Source organism: Nyctibius grandis, chromosome 13, assembly GCF_013368605.1.
Source record: "Nyctibius grandis isolate bNycGra1 chromosome 13, bNycGra1.pri, whole genome shotgun sequence".
NCBI classification, from domain to species: domain Eukaryota; kingdom Metazoa; phylum Chordata; class Aves; order Nyctibiiformes; family Nyctibiidae; genus Nyctibius; species Nyctibius grandis.
The window spans coordinates 8,858,059-8,873,486 of NC_090670.1; the positions used below are offsets into that span (position 1 = coordinate 8,858,059).

The following is a 15,428-nucleotide window of genomic DNA, read 5'->3' on the forward strand; positions in this document are numbered from 1 at the left end:
TACCCAATGTGAGTACCAGCTACATAAAACAGGCACATATATAGTATGCTCCCCAGATATATCTGTCAATTAAGCTACGTGAACCAGAAATAAGAAAAAAACCTGGAGGACTTCTTTAAACTGGGACAATTACGTAGGAAAAGGATAGGAAGAGAAAGTGTGAACACCTTCTTGGTGCTGTTGTCCAGATACAGCTGTAAAATATCTAATGACTGTTCACTATAATTTCTAGATTGGTGAAAATGTAAAGAAAAACCAAGCTGGTTTGTTATCAGTGTTTTATAACCCATCTAAAAAGGACAAATTTTCCTTTAAGATTTTTCTGTTAAAAATCCAGTTGAATTATTTACCTGCAGGACAGAAGGCAAATCTTTAGGGCATGATAATTTTTGTTATTCATCAAAACTGCATATAAGTGTGTATTCTGAACTGTGCTGACTATATATTCTAACTGGACTGATACTAAATACTGTTTTTGGCCAAATTACTGCGATGATAGCTTTCCAGTATATTAAACTGAAATGACAGGACAAGTCCAATACCGACAATAAATTGAGAAGTTCAGACAAAAATTCATCTCGGACCATTAAAGACATCCAAAGATATGAGTAAGAATTTCACTGGAATTCCAGCAAAAATAAGGAATAACAATTGAAAATTCACCCAACAATGTTATTTCAGAACATTAAAGACATCAAAAAACATGAATAAGAATTTCACTCCAATTCCAGGAAAACTATTAGTTTAGCTATAGTATTTAAAAGAGCCATAGTGCAAGAGCTTTTGGATGTCCACATCTCATCATTGCTCATTTTATTCAATATATGCCTTTAGTACTAATGTTTAGAGTTTAACTAGGTCCAAAAAAAATCTTATAATGTATCCACTATTAAACAGCTTCATCACCTTTTCGTAAAGTAATTTGGAAAACTCTCACTATCTGCCTTTAAATACCGTTTATTGAAAGATGAAAATCAATAAGGGAGTAACCATATTTAAACATACTAGTCTGTCTTCCTCTTTCGGTCACGCAAAATTTAGAGCCTGCCTGGCATAAAAGCACACACAAACAGAAATGCGGTCTGGTTGTTACATAGGCACATCTGTATTTTGCTTGCAACAGCTAATGAGTGAATTTACGGATCACATTATTTTCTTAGAGGACAATTAATTTTAGATATTTAGAATCATGCATAATAAACATTTTGAAGTGTGGTCCAGTTACTATTTGAAGATAGTTTTTGTTACAGAAATTAGGAGCTTAACATTTTATAGACACTATAGCCAAGCTAAATACCCAGCTAGAGTCCTTTTATCATGGCATTTTGTTACATATCCTTAAAAAACCCCCAACTCTTCCCATATGAACTACTGGAACCATATTTACAATGGATGGGATTTTGAAAAACACGGATGTTAAAAATGTTGCTGGATAAAAGAATTACTGATCAGTTTTCTTCTTCCTGCATCTGAAAATGTCTTATTAAAAAGAGACTGAGATAATGTATAATGATAAAGCTTTGGGGAGGGGAGGAAGGAATAAAAGAATTCTGGAAAATACATTTTTTCCAACCACCTGTCAGACAAAAAATAACGGGCTTTCAGAAACAGATCTGTTTAACAGGAGGGAACATACATGTCATATGATGCTAAAAAAACCCCTCAGTTCTGTATGAGTTATTTTGATGCGCTGCATTATTTTTTTTTTAAAGCACATCTCACAGATTATTACAATTTTTCTGAAAGGTGTTAAAGCACTGCATAATTCCCAACTCACTTTAAGGTGTCTTCAGAGTTTATATTTGTGTGAGGCCATGAGTGGTAAAGAGGAAAACTCATATGAAATGACAAACCTCTTAGGTTGTCCCTCCTCAACCCACCCTCCTGCAGCCGTGAAAGGTTAGCCAAAATTGAAATCAGCTACAGTAGCTCAGCTTTCATGGAGGTTACTTGAGAATTATCTGCTCAGAGGACGTATGGAAATGATAATTTCTGAATTAGGGTTTAGTTATTCCAGACTAGGGCAAGTTTACTCTCATTGCGTGAATGCATTAGGGGCATCTGGACCCCAAGTCACTTTTTAGAAGAGGAATGTCTCTTACCAGTCATTACAATTTCGCCTTCATGGTCCCTGTCCAACAAAGCTTTTAGCAGCAAATATGATAAAATGCTAATTTCTATATACTCTATGCTCCTTCTATTTACAAAGTAGTTTTACATTTTATTATATTCCATTGTACAACTTTACATAGTACCATTTCAATTCATAGTTCAGCAATTCAATACATACTTAGATCTGCCTTTCCATGTCCTGTTATATGTTTAGCTTAAAAAAAACCCAAACAGTAGAAAACAAGCACAGTGGTGCAATGTCCAGGCACTTTCAATGTTGCTCAGCAAAATAAGCAAGCACCCTGTTTGAAAGCATGGCAACTTTTTTGGAAAAAAAAAAAATTGAATATTTGCTCATCATGGATTTTTTTAAACATCTTTTGTACAGTTCCAAGTATTCCTGAGAAAGCTGTATAAAATATGACTGATATGTTTATATTTCAGCAGTGGGTCTGAGTGAACAATAACTTCCATCACCAGATGTTCCACTGATTGCACAGAAGACATGTAAGGAGTCGTGCATCCACGGTGAATGCATTGTATCTTCATGGTAGACCTAGACAAAAGAGTCACAAATTCAGTAAAAGTAGCAGTTCGTTATAATAACCAAGCTGTTTAAAAAGGGATGCAAAAGAGATATCCAACCTTGTCTTCAGAGCTGTTTCGCAAAGGCAGCATAACAAAGAAATGAGAAAGAAGAGTAATTTAGCAATTTCTGTAGCATTCAGATATACACTCTTCTGTGTATTACCAGATAGTTTTAATTACAACTATCCAGTATAGGGAAGAAACAATTCCCTGGGTAACAGTTCTTTATTATATCTTAGCAGTAACAGAATTCTAATGTCTTTTTTTTTGTAAGCACGGGGAGTACCTGCAGCTAAATACAGCAAACACTCACTAAACCTGCACCACATGGCAAGATTTTGTCCTTTATAACCTGAAGGATGGTCTTACAGCACAGGATCTACTTGCACTGGCAGAGCTGTTCTAGAGCTGACCGTATATTTGTTTTTCACCCTCTGGTTCACCAGTCAACAAGTTAGTTAGCCTGAATTTACATTAGTGAAACTGAGATCACTGGCCATCACCAACAGTTTCTGGACATCCAGTTTTCTGCCACTCTCCGAGGCTTCCTGTACCTGTTCGGCTGCAGCTCACCATTTTTTTTGTGTTTCCATTTCCCTAACTTAAAAGATTTGTAGACAGGTCACAGGCTGACCCAGTGAGTTATCCATCTATCTGCCCTGCCATCTCAGACTAAGTGTACTGCCTGTGTTGTTTTGGGGCACTATGTTTAGAAAAGCATGTGTTATTTGCAATGAGAACCCTAAATTAACATAATATAGTTTTTATGTTTAACTGAGTAGTTTTGCAGAACAGGAAAACATGTTCCATTAAGTTTAATTTATTAGATGATACTTAGGTCATATGAGGGCAATGCAAAAGTTCAAGTCAGGAGTTATCTACATAATGTTCTACAACCATAAAGAACAGTGCTCATAAACGTGATCTTTTAAGCTGCCTTGTGATCCAATACAAGAAGAAAGTTGAAAGTATATCCTTCCCAGTGAGCCCTTCACTTTGACATTTCAGTTGCTGTAATATTTTGCCTATTAACCAAAGACAACAGGACAGTGGATTTGTAAATCTATCAAGATAATAGGGAGTGTGCTTTAACAATGTTTCTTTGTTTTAAGATAATCTTAGCCATTGTACTGTGACAGTGCAGACCTGAATGATTTGGTTTTGATTTGACTATTGCAGAATTCAGAAACCACAGAAGTTCCAGCAGCTGCATGCAAATTAAATGCCTTGGAAAGGTTTACTTGCAAACAGCTTAGGGTAAGCAGGTGGTAACTCCTATGAACGAACTTCTTTGAACAAAATTCAGCAGTGGAGTATATATGGTAGGTAATGTACATGAAAAAATGAGTGTACCGAATGTGCAAAATTAGTAGTTTGCACACTAAGGAAATGGTGGCAGCGAAATCTAACAAAAGCAAGGGGGAAGCAGCAGTCACTTATTCTCAAATGGATCCTCCCTCATGCTCCTAGAACAAAATTCAGCCCCATCATGAGACCATTTCCCTGACATGATATTGTACTCGTCTATGACAAGACTCTGATTCCTATAAGCATTATTTTATTGTAAATAAACCTAACTTACAAATAGCAGCCTGGTGCAGTTCTATTATTTTGCCACTTGCCCATTTTTGCATTAGTTTGAAAACTGCTCAACTTATTGTGGGATTTGCCTGTATATTTTTAGTGACTTAAAATTTTGCAATTTTAATTAAGTCACACATGGACTGTATGTAGAGTAATAGGGAGATTTTTGAAAACATTCTTCTAAATTTCAAGTACTATGAATCACAATGCAGTCTGTACTGTTCATCTGATGTGCTCGATACTATAAATCTACAATGAACTTTTTAAAGAGCAAAAGTACAGAGATTACTTCAGAAAGTCAGTTTTCATGTAATTTCACAGCATGACACTAGGTAGATGTGCAATTTTTCTTTGAATCTCTCACCTCTCTGATGCTACTATTCAAATGTATTTTCCTAGAAAGATCCAAGAAAACATTAAAACATAGGTCAGATAAATTAGTACAAATATTTTAACAGTGCATATAAATAGCAAGTTGGCATTAGGCCAAAGTTAAAAGAAAACATCCTTTAATAAAAAATAAAAAAAAAGGGAACATAAGCTGGATATGACTGAGGAAATGGAAATTTTGCCAGAGAATTTCAACCTGTGACTTATCACAGGATTCTTACGATGTAGAAAACATGAGGCAAAACATGGCACAGGACTTCTGATGATGATGGCAGCCAGGAAACTATTGGTATGTGTCAGCGAAGACTCCACCCTGAAGCATGCTGTACACGAACACCAGGCTGAGACTTTCAATCAACAGAAAACGGTTTTAGGAATCTGCCAAATGTACCATTTAATTTTCACGTTCAGTTACTCGCCTGTTTATATTGAACTAAATAACATGAAGAGTGATCAAGTTTTCAGTTAGTTTTCAGCATTAGCTAGTTCAAGCGCCTAGAACCACCTCTGTGGGCTCCTGACATGCAGTACGTGCCTGTTCATGGATGATGTCAGAAAGCTCTTTCACCATATCCCGAAAGTTGGATTTTAGCCCCTCGTGGTACTCCACTTGATCCTCCTTAATGAGTCGCTCGTTGAGCTCCAGAGCAATTCCACAGGCTTGTATAAACTTCCTGGGGAGGAAAGGAATGAACTTTGGGCATTACAATAGCCCAGTCTTCTACCAAAGCAATAGATAGGCAAATCTCATTTTTCCCCCCTTTTTTCCAATGTTTGGGACAAGTCACATTCCAGGAGCATCCCTGGCACAGTGGATCAGGGCATGGGGAGAGACCGCAATACAGGTATTGGGCTTTCTGCTGGAGCTCCTTTGAGCTTGGATCCTCAGTAGATGGGACACGTGCACCCGCAGTGCAACACAGTGGTCTTGTACCTTCACCCCAACCTGTAGGACCACACACAGCTTGCAGATCCCAGATAAGCCCAACCAGCTGCACATAGGGTCACAAAACAGAGGGAGGCCATGGTCAGGCACAGGGTGGGAAACCAGTCATACAGGGCTTGACAGATCTGGATTTATATGATGTGGCATGTGAGCTTGAGGTCAATTGCTAACAGCAGACACACGCTCCAGAAAGAAATTCAGATCATGGGGAGCTGTAATGTTGTTTTCTTGGTTACTGTTACTCATTTTCTTCACTTCATTTCACACACACATTTCACACACATATTTCTCCTTTTCATAGACTATAACGAAAATACAAGCACACTGGGATTTTCTGGGATTTTTTTTGCATGAAATAAAGATTGTGTTTGTCCTTCTGGCTGCACTGCAAGGCTGGAAAGTAAAACCCCCTTCCCTCTGTTCTGCATCCATGCGTGGCAGGTTTGCAAGGATTGTTCCCTTATTTGTTCCATGGCTTGCTAGGTTACTCAATACACTGAAGGAAAATAGGATTGGCCCCAATGCTGCTCCTTCCATACAGTGACCGATGGGTAAAATGGGAGTCACCAGCACCCAGAAATGAATGCAGGAGCTGGTGGGCAACGTGTTTCTCCCAAAAGGTCCAGAAAACAGTGTGTCAAAGGCACATCATCCTGAGATGAAGCAGGAGCTGCCTGATTATATCTTGGGGGAGACTTTCAAGTGGGAGATAAAACCTGCTGTAAGGGACAGGAGTTAGAAAAACACCTGTGCAAGTTATATAGCTTCAATAATGAGCAACAGAAACAAGAATGATGCTCCCCCATGAACTGGAAAGGGATTTGCTTTAAAATATTCCAAGTTCATCATTATGTGTTAAAAAAATCCATTTGGAAAGATTGTGAAACAATGCACAATATGAAAGATTCCTCAACACAAGACTGTCAGACCTCTGGTTTTCAAACATACTTTCTTCACACTATAACCTCAAATACGTACACAAACTGTTGAAGCAGGCATTTGGGTACCACCCCCCATAGAGACCACAGCCCTGAGTTTAGGAACTCTTGACATACATAGTTACATTGGCTTTTTTCATATGTCTGAGCACCCACAATCCTGTGAGACCTGGATCTTTATAAGGCACATCTGAGTATTCAGCATCTGCTGATTTTGAAGACAGACAAGAATATAAGAAAAGCAAATACCATGTTCCTGCCTGCTGGCTAGTTTTCATTACATTAGAAGTCCTACCTGAACATTTCTTTTAACTCATTCACCTTCTTAGTAGGATATTTGCTGGACTGGCTGTCACTTAGGAAAGCTCTGGCATAGGCCAAGGGGCCAGCATTAACCTAGAACCAAAGAAGTAAGAAATGATTTATGCTAGAACTTCTGTTGAGTTTCTAAAGGCAGTCATGAAGGGAATAACAATTTTTTTTTTTACAAAAACCATTAGCATATTATTCAAATGCCATCAACTCTGCATTACTAAGGTCACCGGAGGCACCTGAAGTTTCAACACTTGAGTATTAGTTTTTCTATCTAGGTTTTTAAAAGACCAAAAGACAAATGGAAGTAAAAAAAAAAAAGAGAGATGCAATCTGTTTCCTCATACGTCCGTCTTACTTCCATTTGGAAAAGCAGTATGGTCTGAGTCTTAAGGTCACTCATCCAGCTTGAGAAGTCAGGCTCACAAAAAAGTTATTTGTGCCTGATATTTACAGTCCAATCTTCATTAAGTATATTTCATCATTCACCCACGACCAGCTAATGTGCAATTACGTTTGGACTTGACACTGTAAACGTCACTGGACAAAATACTATTGACCATGAGGCACCCGCTAATGTACCAGTGTATGTGGCAGAGCAAGCTGTGCTGGCAGGTTGATGGCTGCAAACGAGGTAGTTAATGATTTCTGGAAAATAAACGTGTTGGCGTTGTGAAAAGATGATGACTCACTCTGAGATGTGTATATAAATGTAATTTTGAACGGACACCAAGCCTTACCTGCACAGAAACACAGCCTTGCAATTTGAGCTGCAGCTGGATCATGTCAACGTCACCAGCAGAGCAGAGTTTTTGCAGCTCTGCTGTCTTGTCTTTTATTTCATCGGTAGCAACGTCAATTGGTTTTAAATTAACCTGATGTTCGTAATTGACTGGAATTCTCTTCTTTACGTATGGAAAGGAGTTCAAAGCTAGCAGAAAGAGCAAAGGAAGTTGATAGATTGAAAAGTCATGCAGCAAAGAGGAGTACCTTTCATAGAACACATACAGGCAGATCCTTGCCCTCAGGGTTTTACTCAGTGTGTGTGAAATCCCAAACAAAGCTATAACTTACCAGCACGACTTATTAATTTGTAAAAATTTGCACACAGAAATATAAGGTAAATTCCCCCTCCCAACCAGAACATTGTATCGCAGTTCTAATTAAGCAGCTGAGAGAATATCTTACTCTTTTGGGATATTTTCATGTGCTAAAATAGACTAAAAATAGTTGCTGATACATACTGTCTCATGTTCAGATGCTTGTACTTACTAGTTAGAATGGTCCTTTTTTTACACTGTTCTTCCACACTGCCATGCTTTTTTCCAGATAAAGTGTAAGGAGTTTCAAATACGAATCTGTTGATGTTATGATTTCTTTCAAATTCAGTCTTTCTTTCAGAGATTTCTTTGTCTTCAAAATAGGGCTTCACGTAAGTCACTTGGATATGGGCATACTTAGGATCAAGGTCTTTAATGTTGACCTGTGAAATAAGTGGGTCAGTCACTAGAATAATAAAGGCTAATAACTTAACTTATAATTGGCTAGTTTATCTACTGGGCTGTGATTTAAACTGATTCTCTGCTGACCCAGCCCCATTGCATGCAGGTGAATGACGCACAAAACACTCCCTTTGATCTCAGCTGTGATGTCTAGACCATCCACTAGCAGACACACAAGACAATGAGGTGTTGGCACCTTGTCTGGTGCCAAACAAGCTGCATCTGGAACAGGCAGCCATGTCACCTTATCCATCAATGCAGCACATTGCCTGAGCTACTTCATCCTTCTAATATGACCATATCGCTTCCAGGCCATGAGCTAGCTAGCACTCATACAGTCCTGTGCTGTGGCATGCAAATCTGCAAGCTTGCACAAAGCAAGCTTTGGGCTTGCCAGCATTGTCTTTAGCAACCCAGACATCTCCATGGCTGCAACCGAAGGGTGTGAACAGCCCTTGCAGGGTGCATAAATGGACATTCCATAGGAAAAGGAAGGAGCTATGGCTGCAACGCCACAAAGAGTTTTCTTTTGGACTTGCATGTCAAAGCTACGACAAGTAACTCTGCTTCCAATCATCTGCTCCTCTGTGCTGACTCCTAACGCCCCCCAATAACAGGGCTCAGTGAGATGTGGATTGCAATTTCCCATTCATAATTCCCAATTCATTTATTTCCACCTGGGAGCCAGAGCAGCACCAAAACTTGTCAAGCTCTGTAACACATCCACAGAGGAGCATGAGGATGCGAGGGGCAGTTGGAAGCAAGGTGCTTGTAAGAAGGCAGAAGACAGGGCTCACTCCTCCATTCCTAGTGGCAGAAGGAAGGGATGCTCTGTCATCTCCTATCTTCAGCTCCACAGAGCAAAGCTCATCCTTCTGTGCTCCATTTGCACAGTGCAGTCCCAGGCCCTGAACAGTATTAGAATACAACTGGTATTTTTGTCACACTCATTAGTGCACTCTCTAGAATGTGGCCCTGATGTTCCCTGCTAATAGCATTTCGTTAGCTTGTTTATGCAGTTTAACTCTACCTTGTTAGAATCCTGGATAATTTTTACATTCTCCGACCCAAATTTTTCTCCATAAAGTTTAAGAAGTCTGAAGGAGATCTCTGAGAGGCCTGTCAGCTTGGGTTCTTTATAGATGTATTCTTTCCCATCTTCTTCTTCAAAGAACGTCTAGCATTAATCACAAACAGTTAGTGAGGAATAGCTGGGTTTCTTCGCTTGGAAAACTTTATTTTAGATTTGCTACTTTGAAAGGAACTTTCTACTAACATTTCAGAAATTCAAGAAGGTTTAGAAGGCTATGGTTTGCATAAAGTCTGACTGAACTTGGCCTATTTAATGAGTTCCTTCAAAAATTGTGTAAAAAAAATCATAAAATTCCTCAACCAACATAAACACATCATTGCTGAGCACAAAGGCTTGAGTATGGCTTTGTCACTGGTCAGAGAGAAATCTAAACAATGCGGAAGAGGGGTTTGGTTTGGCCAGTGGTTAACTTTCAGGAAGGTTGGAAAGAGGCAAGCAGAAGAAAAACCACAAAAACAAGGCATATAGAAGAAGCAGAAAGACACTTATATTGAAGAAGCCCTGACAGCAGAGCCCCATCAACAGTCTAAAGAGAAGAATTTTGTGTAGGCTGAAAGGGACTTCAAGCAATAAAGAAAGAAATGTGTTTCCTCTGCTTTGATTCCTCTTGTATTCAGGGAAGTGGAACTTGGTGTATTTGCTGTAAATAGAGAGAAAATTGCATTAAAGGCCATGCCTGCGTCACCTGTCCTCCCTGTAATGGAAACAGCAAGAAAGCTTCATGCTTTGGCGAGCTGTTCCAGTCAGAAGTTGTGACAGAGTGTTAAAACTCTCTCTGTGTAGCTGGGATATAAAGCTGGCAAAGCTTTAAGGTGCATAACAGGATCAAGTATTGGTTGTCAGGATGATACGTTACATAGCTTAATTTAGGAGCTGATCCAGTTATTTCTACAGCTTTTAGAAAACCAAGCTAGCAGTGGTTTCCTTTTATTAATTGCTAACCTTATTTGCTTTTTACATATCCAAAGTTGAAAATAAGATGAGGACAAAAATAAAATGTATGTTTGCTGCAGCAAAAGTCAATGCTCAGCTGTGTTGTGTGTGTAATGACTGTGGTCTTCAAAGGTACAAACCCAAGATGGTTTCAGGGGTATTCATCATCTCCTCTAAAAGAAGGAACCAGGAAAGGCAGGGCTAATATAATTTACATTGCATTTTCTAAAGAGGGGTCCTGCATCTCCCCCATGGTTATGGGTTCACAGGCAGAAGCAGATAGTGCAGAGACACACGGGAGATAAGTAGTAACACACTTTATTAGGAAAAAAAATGCAACTGCTTTCAGGCTCGTAAGACTTCATCAGATATGATAAGATCATGCTCCTTCTTGGGACTCTGAGCTCCAGACCTTGTCCATTTTTCCAACTACCTCAGCCAACAAAAAATACCATCTCTCTCTACAAGTATGTAACCAACACTGATACATATTTTGCCTCTAGCTTCTCCAATAACCTTTTACTCTACTAAAATCTAGAAGGGAGCAGCAGTTGTCTGTAGAAGAAAATGTCTGTTACTACTACTGTTTATGTACTATGGTTATATACTGTTACTGGTTATATACTGTGTTTGTGTAACTTATAATAACTATAATTACAAAAAAACCCCGGTGTTTTCTGAACCCACTAAGCCATTTCCTAACTGCTGAGCTGTTTTATGAAAAGCCCACCAGCAGAATCATAAACTATAATAAATCAAATGCTCCTGGAGAGAGACACAACCCCTCACCTCAAGGGTGCAATACCAAAACACTCACGTAGATGTGCCAGTGGATGCAGCAGAGGAGCTAGCAGGCTTTTCAGCTCCAGGTCTAACAGAGCAGCAGCTTTAGGGGCCAGGATGCCTGGTCAAGGGTAGCTGGTGAGCCGGTGTATATACTTACTTGTCCATAAAAGGCCACTCTGAAAAAGGTTCCAAGCAGCCTCTTCCTTGTGTGCATTACTTCCAATATTTTAGCATATGCTCCATGAAGTGTTCTGTACAGCTGAGTAAGTTTCTGGAAAGCACATCTTGACATCATTAAAGCAGAATTTTGCAAGCAGGAAGTTCTAGCTAACACTGGAAGCTACTGAGATATCCGAACACAATCCTTTGGAGAATTCAAACTTGAATTTCTAAAGAGGTTGAACTCATGCAGTTTTCTTTGAAAAACACCAGAGTCTTAACTACATGCTTAGCTTCAGGTCTGAAAGGTACCGCAGACTGCAATAACGTTACTATCCTTCAAGAGAAGGCTGAGCCTACTGTCTCAGCATCTTCCCTGCCTGAACCTTTAAGGGTAGAGCAGCTTGCAGTATTTTACCCAGAAATTCCTTTTTGATTAGAAACAGCTTTATGATGAAAAAATAGGTCAAGGCTTCCCCTAGCTTCAGTTATAGAGTTGAATGCTGTCCTGATGTGGAGGGGGTCATGGGAGTGGGAGGGAAAGAGAAGCGCTGTTCAGCAGTGGAGCAGCAGCCTTGCCGAAGCACGGTCACAGCAGGTGTTGGGAAGGAGCAAGGCGGAGGGCTGCTAACAGCTTCCTTCCTTCCTCTCCACTTGCCACTGAATTAGCTGCAGATCTAGTCCTTTCTTTGAACAGTTCTCACTCTGTTTTTAACCCTTAAAATGCTCAAGTCTCAAAAAGCATCTGACTGTGATGAACATATGCAATGATGGCAGCTTTATTTTAGGGGAAGGAAGGTGCGAACTATTCACTAAATATGAGTCTTCCATATCTTCAGCTTTAATAATGACCCTTCAGACCACTGCTTTCACTAATTTGTTTAATGACCAGCAATGAAGCACAGTGTGTGCTATACTGACACCAATTCATTAACTCATAACTTCAAAAATAAAAAAGCCTCCTGTTTTTTCCTTCATGATCTAGGAAATTCCCTGATAGATGTAAACTAGTTCAAAATGCCTACCTCAAATTCACGCCGCTTTTCATAAATAGGAATGATGAGTTTGGAAACTTCAGAAATGGTTTCATAACGCTCTGCTTTCCACAGACCATCTACACATTGCTCCAGCAGCTCCACCAGGACTTCCTACGAGAGCAGCCAAATGGGTGTTGTTAATAATAGTTGAAGTTAGAAGAGAAAACCATGTTAACTTCAGATACTTTAACAGGTCCCAGTAGAAGTAGTGACAGTTACATAAGTTTAAACCCTGGGTGTTCCTGGCCTTTCCAAAGGAATTCTAAATTTCTGGGAAAAAAAAAAAAGAACAAGTTATTTTTTAAAAGTTCATTCATTCTTAATAAATCATTAGCACAATAGGCAGCAAGTAAATCTTGGTTATTTAGCCACCTCCCCAGGAGAATGCCAAACCTCTAGTAGGGTGTGGAGATGACAGCACTGGAAGTCAGATGTAGATGTCTACGGAACACATCCAAGGAACATGTGTGCAATAGCAGTGGGATGTGATGCTAAGGATCCTCAAACCTAGCCTTGATGAATGGGCAATTGGGCAGCTGGGCTGCAGGGCCACCTCACTCAGGCACATGGCCCACACAACACAGTTGTACAGGGATGGTGCAGAAGTAATTGTGAGACTTTATGACTCACGGGAGGATCTACCCACTTCCCCAGTGCCCTGCTATGGTTTCTGGATTGTTCTGCTAATGTGGTGTCCTGCAGCACAGCCCTAACTCAAGGAGAACCTAAGCTGACCTCTCATTTGGCAGAGCTTGACTTGCATTCTGTCTCTCCTTGGATATACCATGCTGTGCTGCCCTGTGCTCGCAGAAGTAGCATTTGCATAACATGGCAGGCAAAGATTGTGGCGTAGCTTTTTCTGTCTTGGTGCTAGAAAAGCCTTTCAAAGGAACCAAGAACTTACACCAGTTATACCTATCTGAATTGTACACAGAAAATCCCTCAGTGCAGATTTCTCTTGGGAAATTGCTGTGGAATAGTCTTCCTTACAGATGCCAGTTCACAACTATAATTTGTTAGAGCTCACGTGAACAAAGTCTAAAATTAAATCCTAATCAGCTATCAAATATCCTTTAGTCTGTACTACAGGACCTCACCTCACTGTAATGTACATCCATCATCCCACCATCTTCTTTCATTGCACCTTCTTCATCAATGTTGGGAGTGATTTTCCTGAAGGCAGTGCATCCACTGGGAAAGAGCTCTGTAGTAGACAAAAGTAAATGGATTAGTGGAACAACATATCTCAAATGCGTCATGCTTCAATGGCCAGGGAAGCAGTCTAGCTAATAGTGAAGTCCTACAAGTAGCAGGGGACTTGACTCCCATTTTTGCTACTGATTTTCTATACAAGACTGAACACATCAGAACCTCCCCAGCCATTTGCCATGGGAGTCATTCCTAGCACTATCATCTGACTACTAACACCATGCACAACAGGTTTCCTAGTGTGCTATCTGGAAGTCATCTTTGACCAACCTAATGGGCTGCAACCAACTGAAAGTCAGGAGAGAAGAACAAGGGTATATTTTTACATAGAAGATGCAAGGTGAAATCTGCTGCTGGATGCTGGAGAACTAAGTAGTAGGTGAACAGGATTTCACTCCCAGCAGAAAGCACAGTTCTTTATGTACCCCAAAACTTTGAGTAGTTCAGCCTTTACTGAACCCTTTCCAGCCTACATGTATGTAAAGAGTGTGAGTGACAGAGATAACTCAATGTATTCACTTGATATTCTTTTGGATTTGTTCCTCATTTTTTTTTAGAAGTTCTCCTTTACCACTGGTTATGGTGGGAAGCCTCCAGGGTACAAATAAAGAATTGCCAACTTTCAATACCCTCCCCTCTGCAGCCATGTGAAATGTGTATACGTATCAGGAAAACAAGTCCTGATTTTTCCCACTTAGCCAACACAAAGTACAGAATTTGGAGGGACTCCAAGCCCCCTGAGCAAGGCACTTAAGACCTTTCCAGCCAAGGCAGTGCATGTAATCAGCTTTTATGGAGTCTTAGCTTTCTGAAATGTTAAGTGTCCATTCCAACAATTACTCCCTTACATAGAAATGAGAAACGGGGTCAATATAACAACTGTGGAACAGATATTTAAAAGAAAACCTGCAAAGTGGTGTTACTTGAGAACACACAAGTCTGTCCTTCCTTCCTGTTTTGCATTAAACCACAACACTCTTGTTTTTTCTGATGGTTCTTTACATATTTGTATCATTAGGCTATAGTCTCATTTTTTGACTGAATTTTGACTGCTTTATTCTATAGCTTTCGGTAGTGCCTATAATGATACTTCTGATGAAAATATTGACAGTCAGTTTTTAACATGGGCTTCCCCCGTGAGCACATTTCCTAACATAAAATACAACTGAACATTTAAACCGAGACATGATGTGTCAGTTGTTATTTCACTCAGCAACATGACAATGTGACTGTCTAAGCAGACTTGGCCAGCCTGTGCTTGTGTATGAACACTTGGATTACTTAAAAAATACTCATCTTCTTCTAGCTTTATCCACTGCATTATTTTTTTTCCTTTTTAGCTTGTTTTAAAAATAATCATTTACCAAATTGAGAGAAACTTGTCTTTAAAAACATTCTGATCCCCCTCAAAACCCATCACTGCATCGTCTTCCTTGTGCCTCCCAACCAGTACACACTTACTTTTCCTGTGCAGAAACTCTGCAACGAGGGCTGCTACGTGGACATAACACATGGCTGCCTGCGAAGTACAAAGGGAAAATTAAAACGTCATCTGTACATCTGTCTTGTTGTGCACCATGTTTTTAATTACATGAATTACCTCTGAAAAGTCTCCGTTTTTGACATGTATCTTTGCCATACTGTCTAGCCATGTTTTCCGGAGCTCTGGGGTACTTGCATAAGATTTGGCTAAACTGTATTGTAGATCTATCAACATTTCTGGATCCTTTTCATGTTCTTTCATTTGAGCGGTAGCCATAAGCACTGTACGGATTCTCTTTGTCAAATCTTTCACTTCGGAAGGAAAAGCAGTTGCCTGACACAAAACAAATCTAATTA

The 15,428-nt window shown here is 39.7% G+C and overlaps 1 protein-coding gene across 9 annotated transcripts in view; it reads right to left on the bottom strand.

Moving 5' to 3' along the window:
* Positions 1-15,428, bottom strand: part of DOCK11 (dedicator of cytokinesis 11) — an 88,418-nt gene that overhangs the window by 1,531 nt on the left and 71,459 nt on the right. For 7 of the 9 annotated variants that reach the window (XM_068412018.1, XM_068412024.1, XM_068412022.1 and 4 more), the window contains 11 exons: positions 15,190-15,405; positions 15,051-15,108; positions 13,478-13,584; positions 12,369-12,491; positions 11,342-11,455; positions 9,403-9,549; positions 8,143-8,353; positions 7,611-7,801; positions 6,854-6,954; positions 5,210-5,348; positions 1,084-2,668 (listed from right to left, as the gene is read on the bottom strand). In XM_068412018.1, coding sequence (XP_068268119.1) covers positions 2,546-2,668; positions 5,210-5,348; positions 6,854-6,954; positions 7,611-7,801; positions 8,143-8,353; positions 9,403-9,549; positions 11,342-11,455; positions 12,369-12,491; positions 13,478-13,584; positions 15,051-15,108; positions 15,190-15,405 — 1,530 coding nt within the window. In that variant the 3' untranslated portion in view covers positions 1,084-2,545. The other 2 variants (XR_011049162.1, XM_068412025.1) reach the window with 2 other exon arrangements.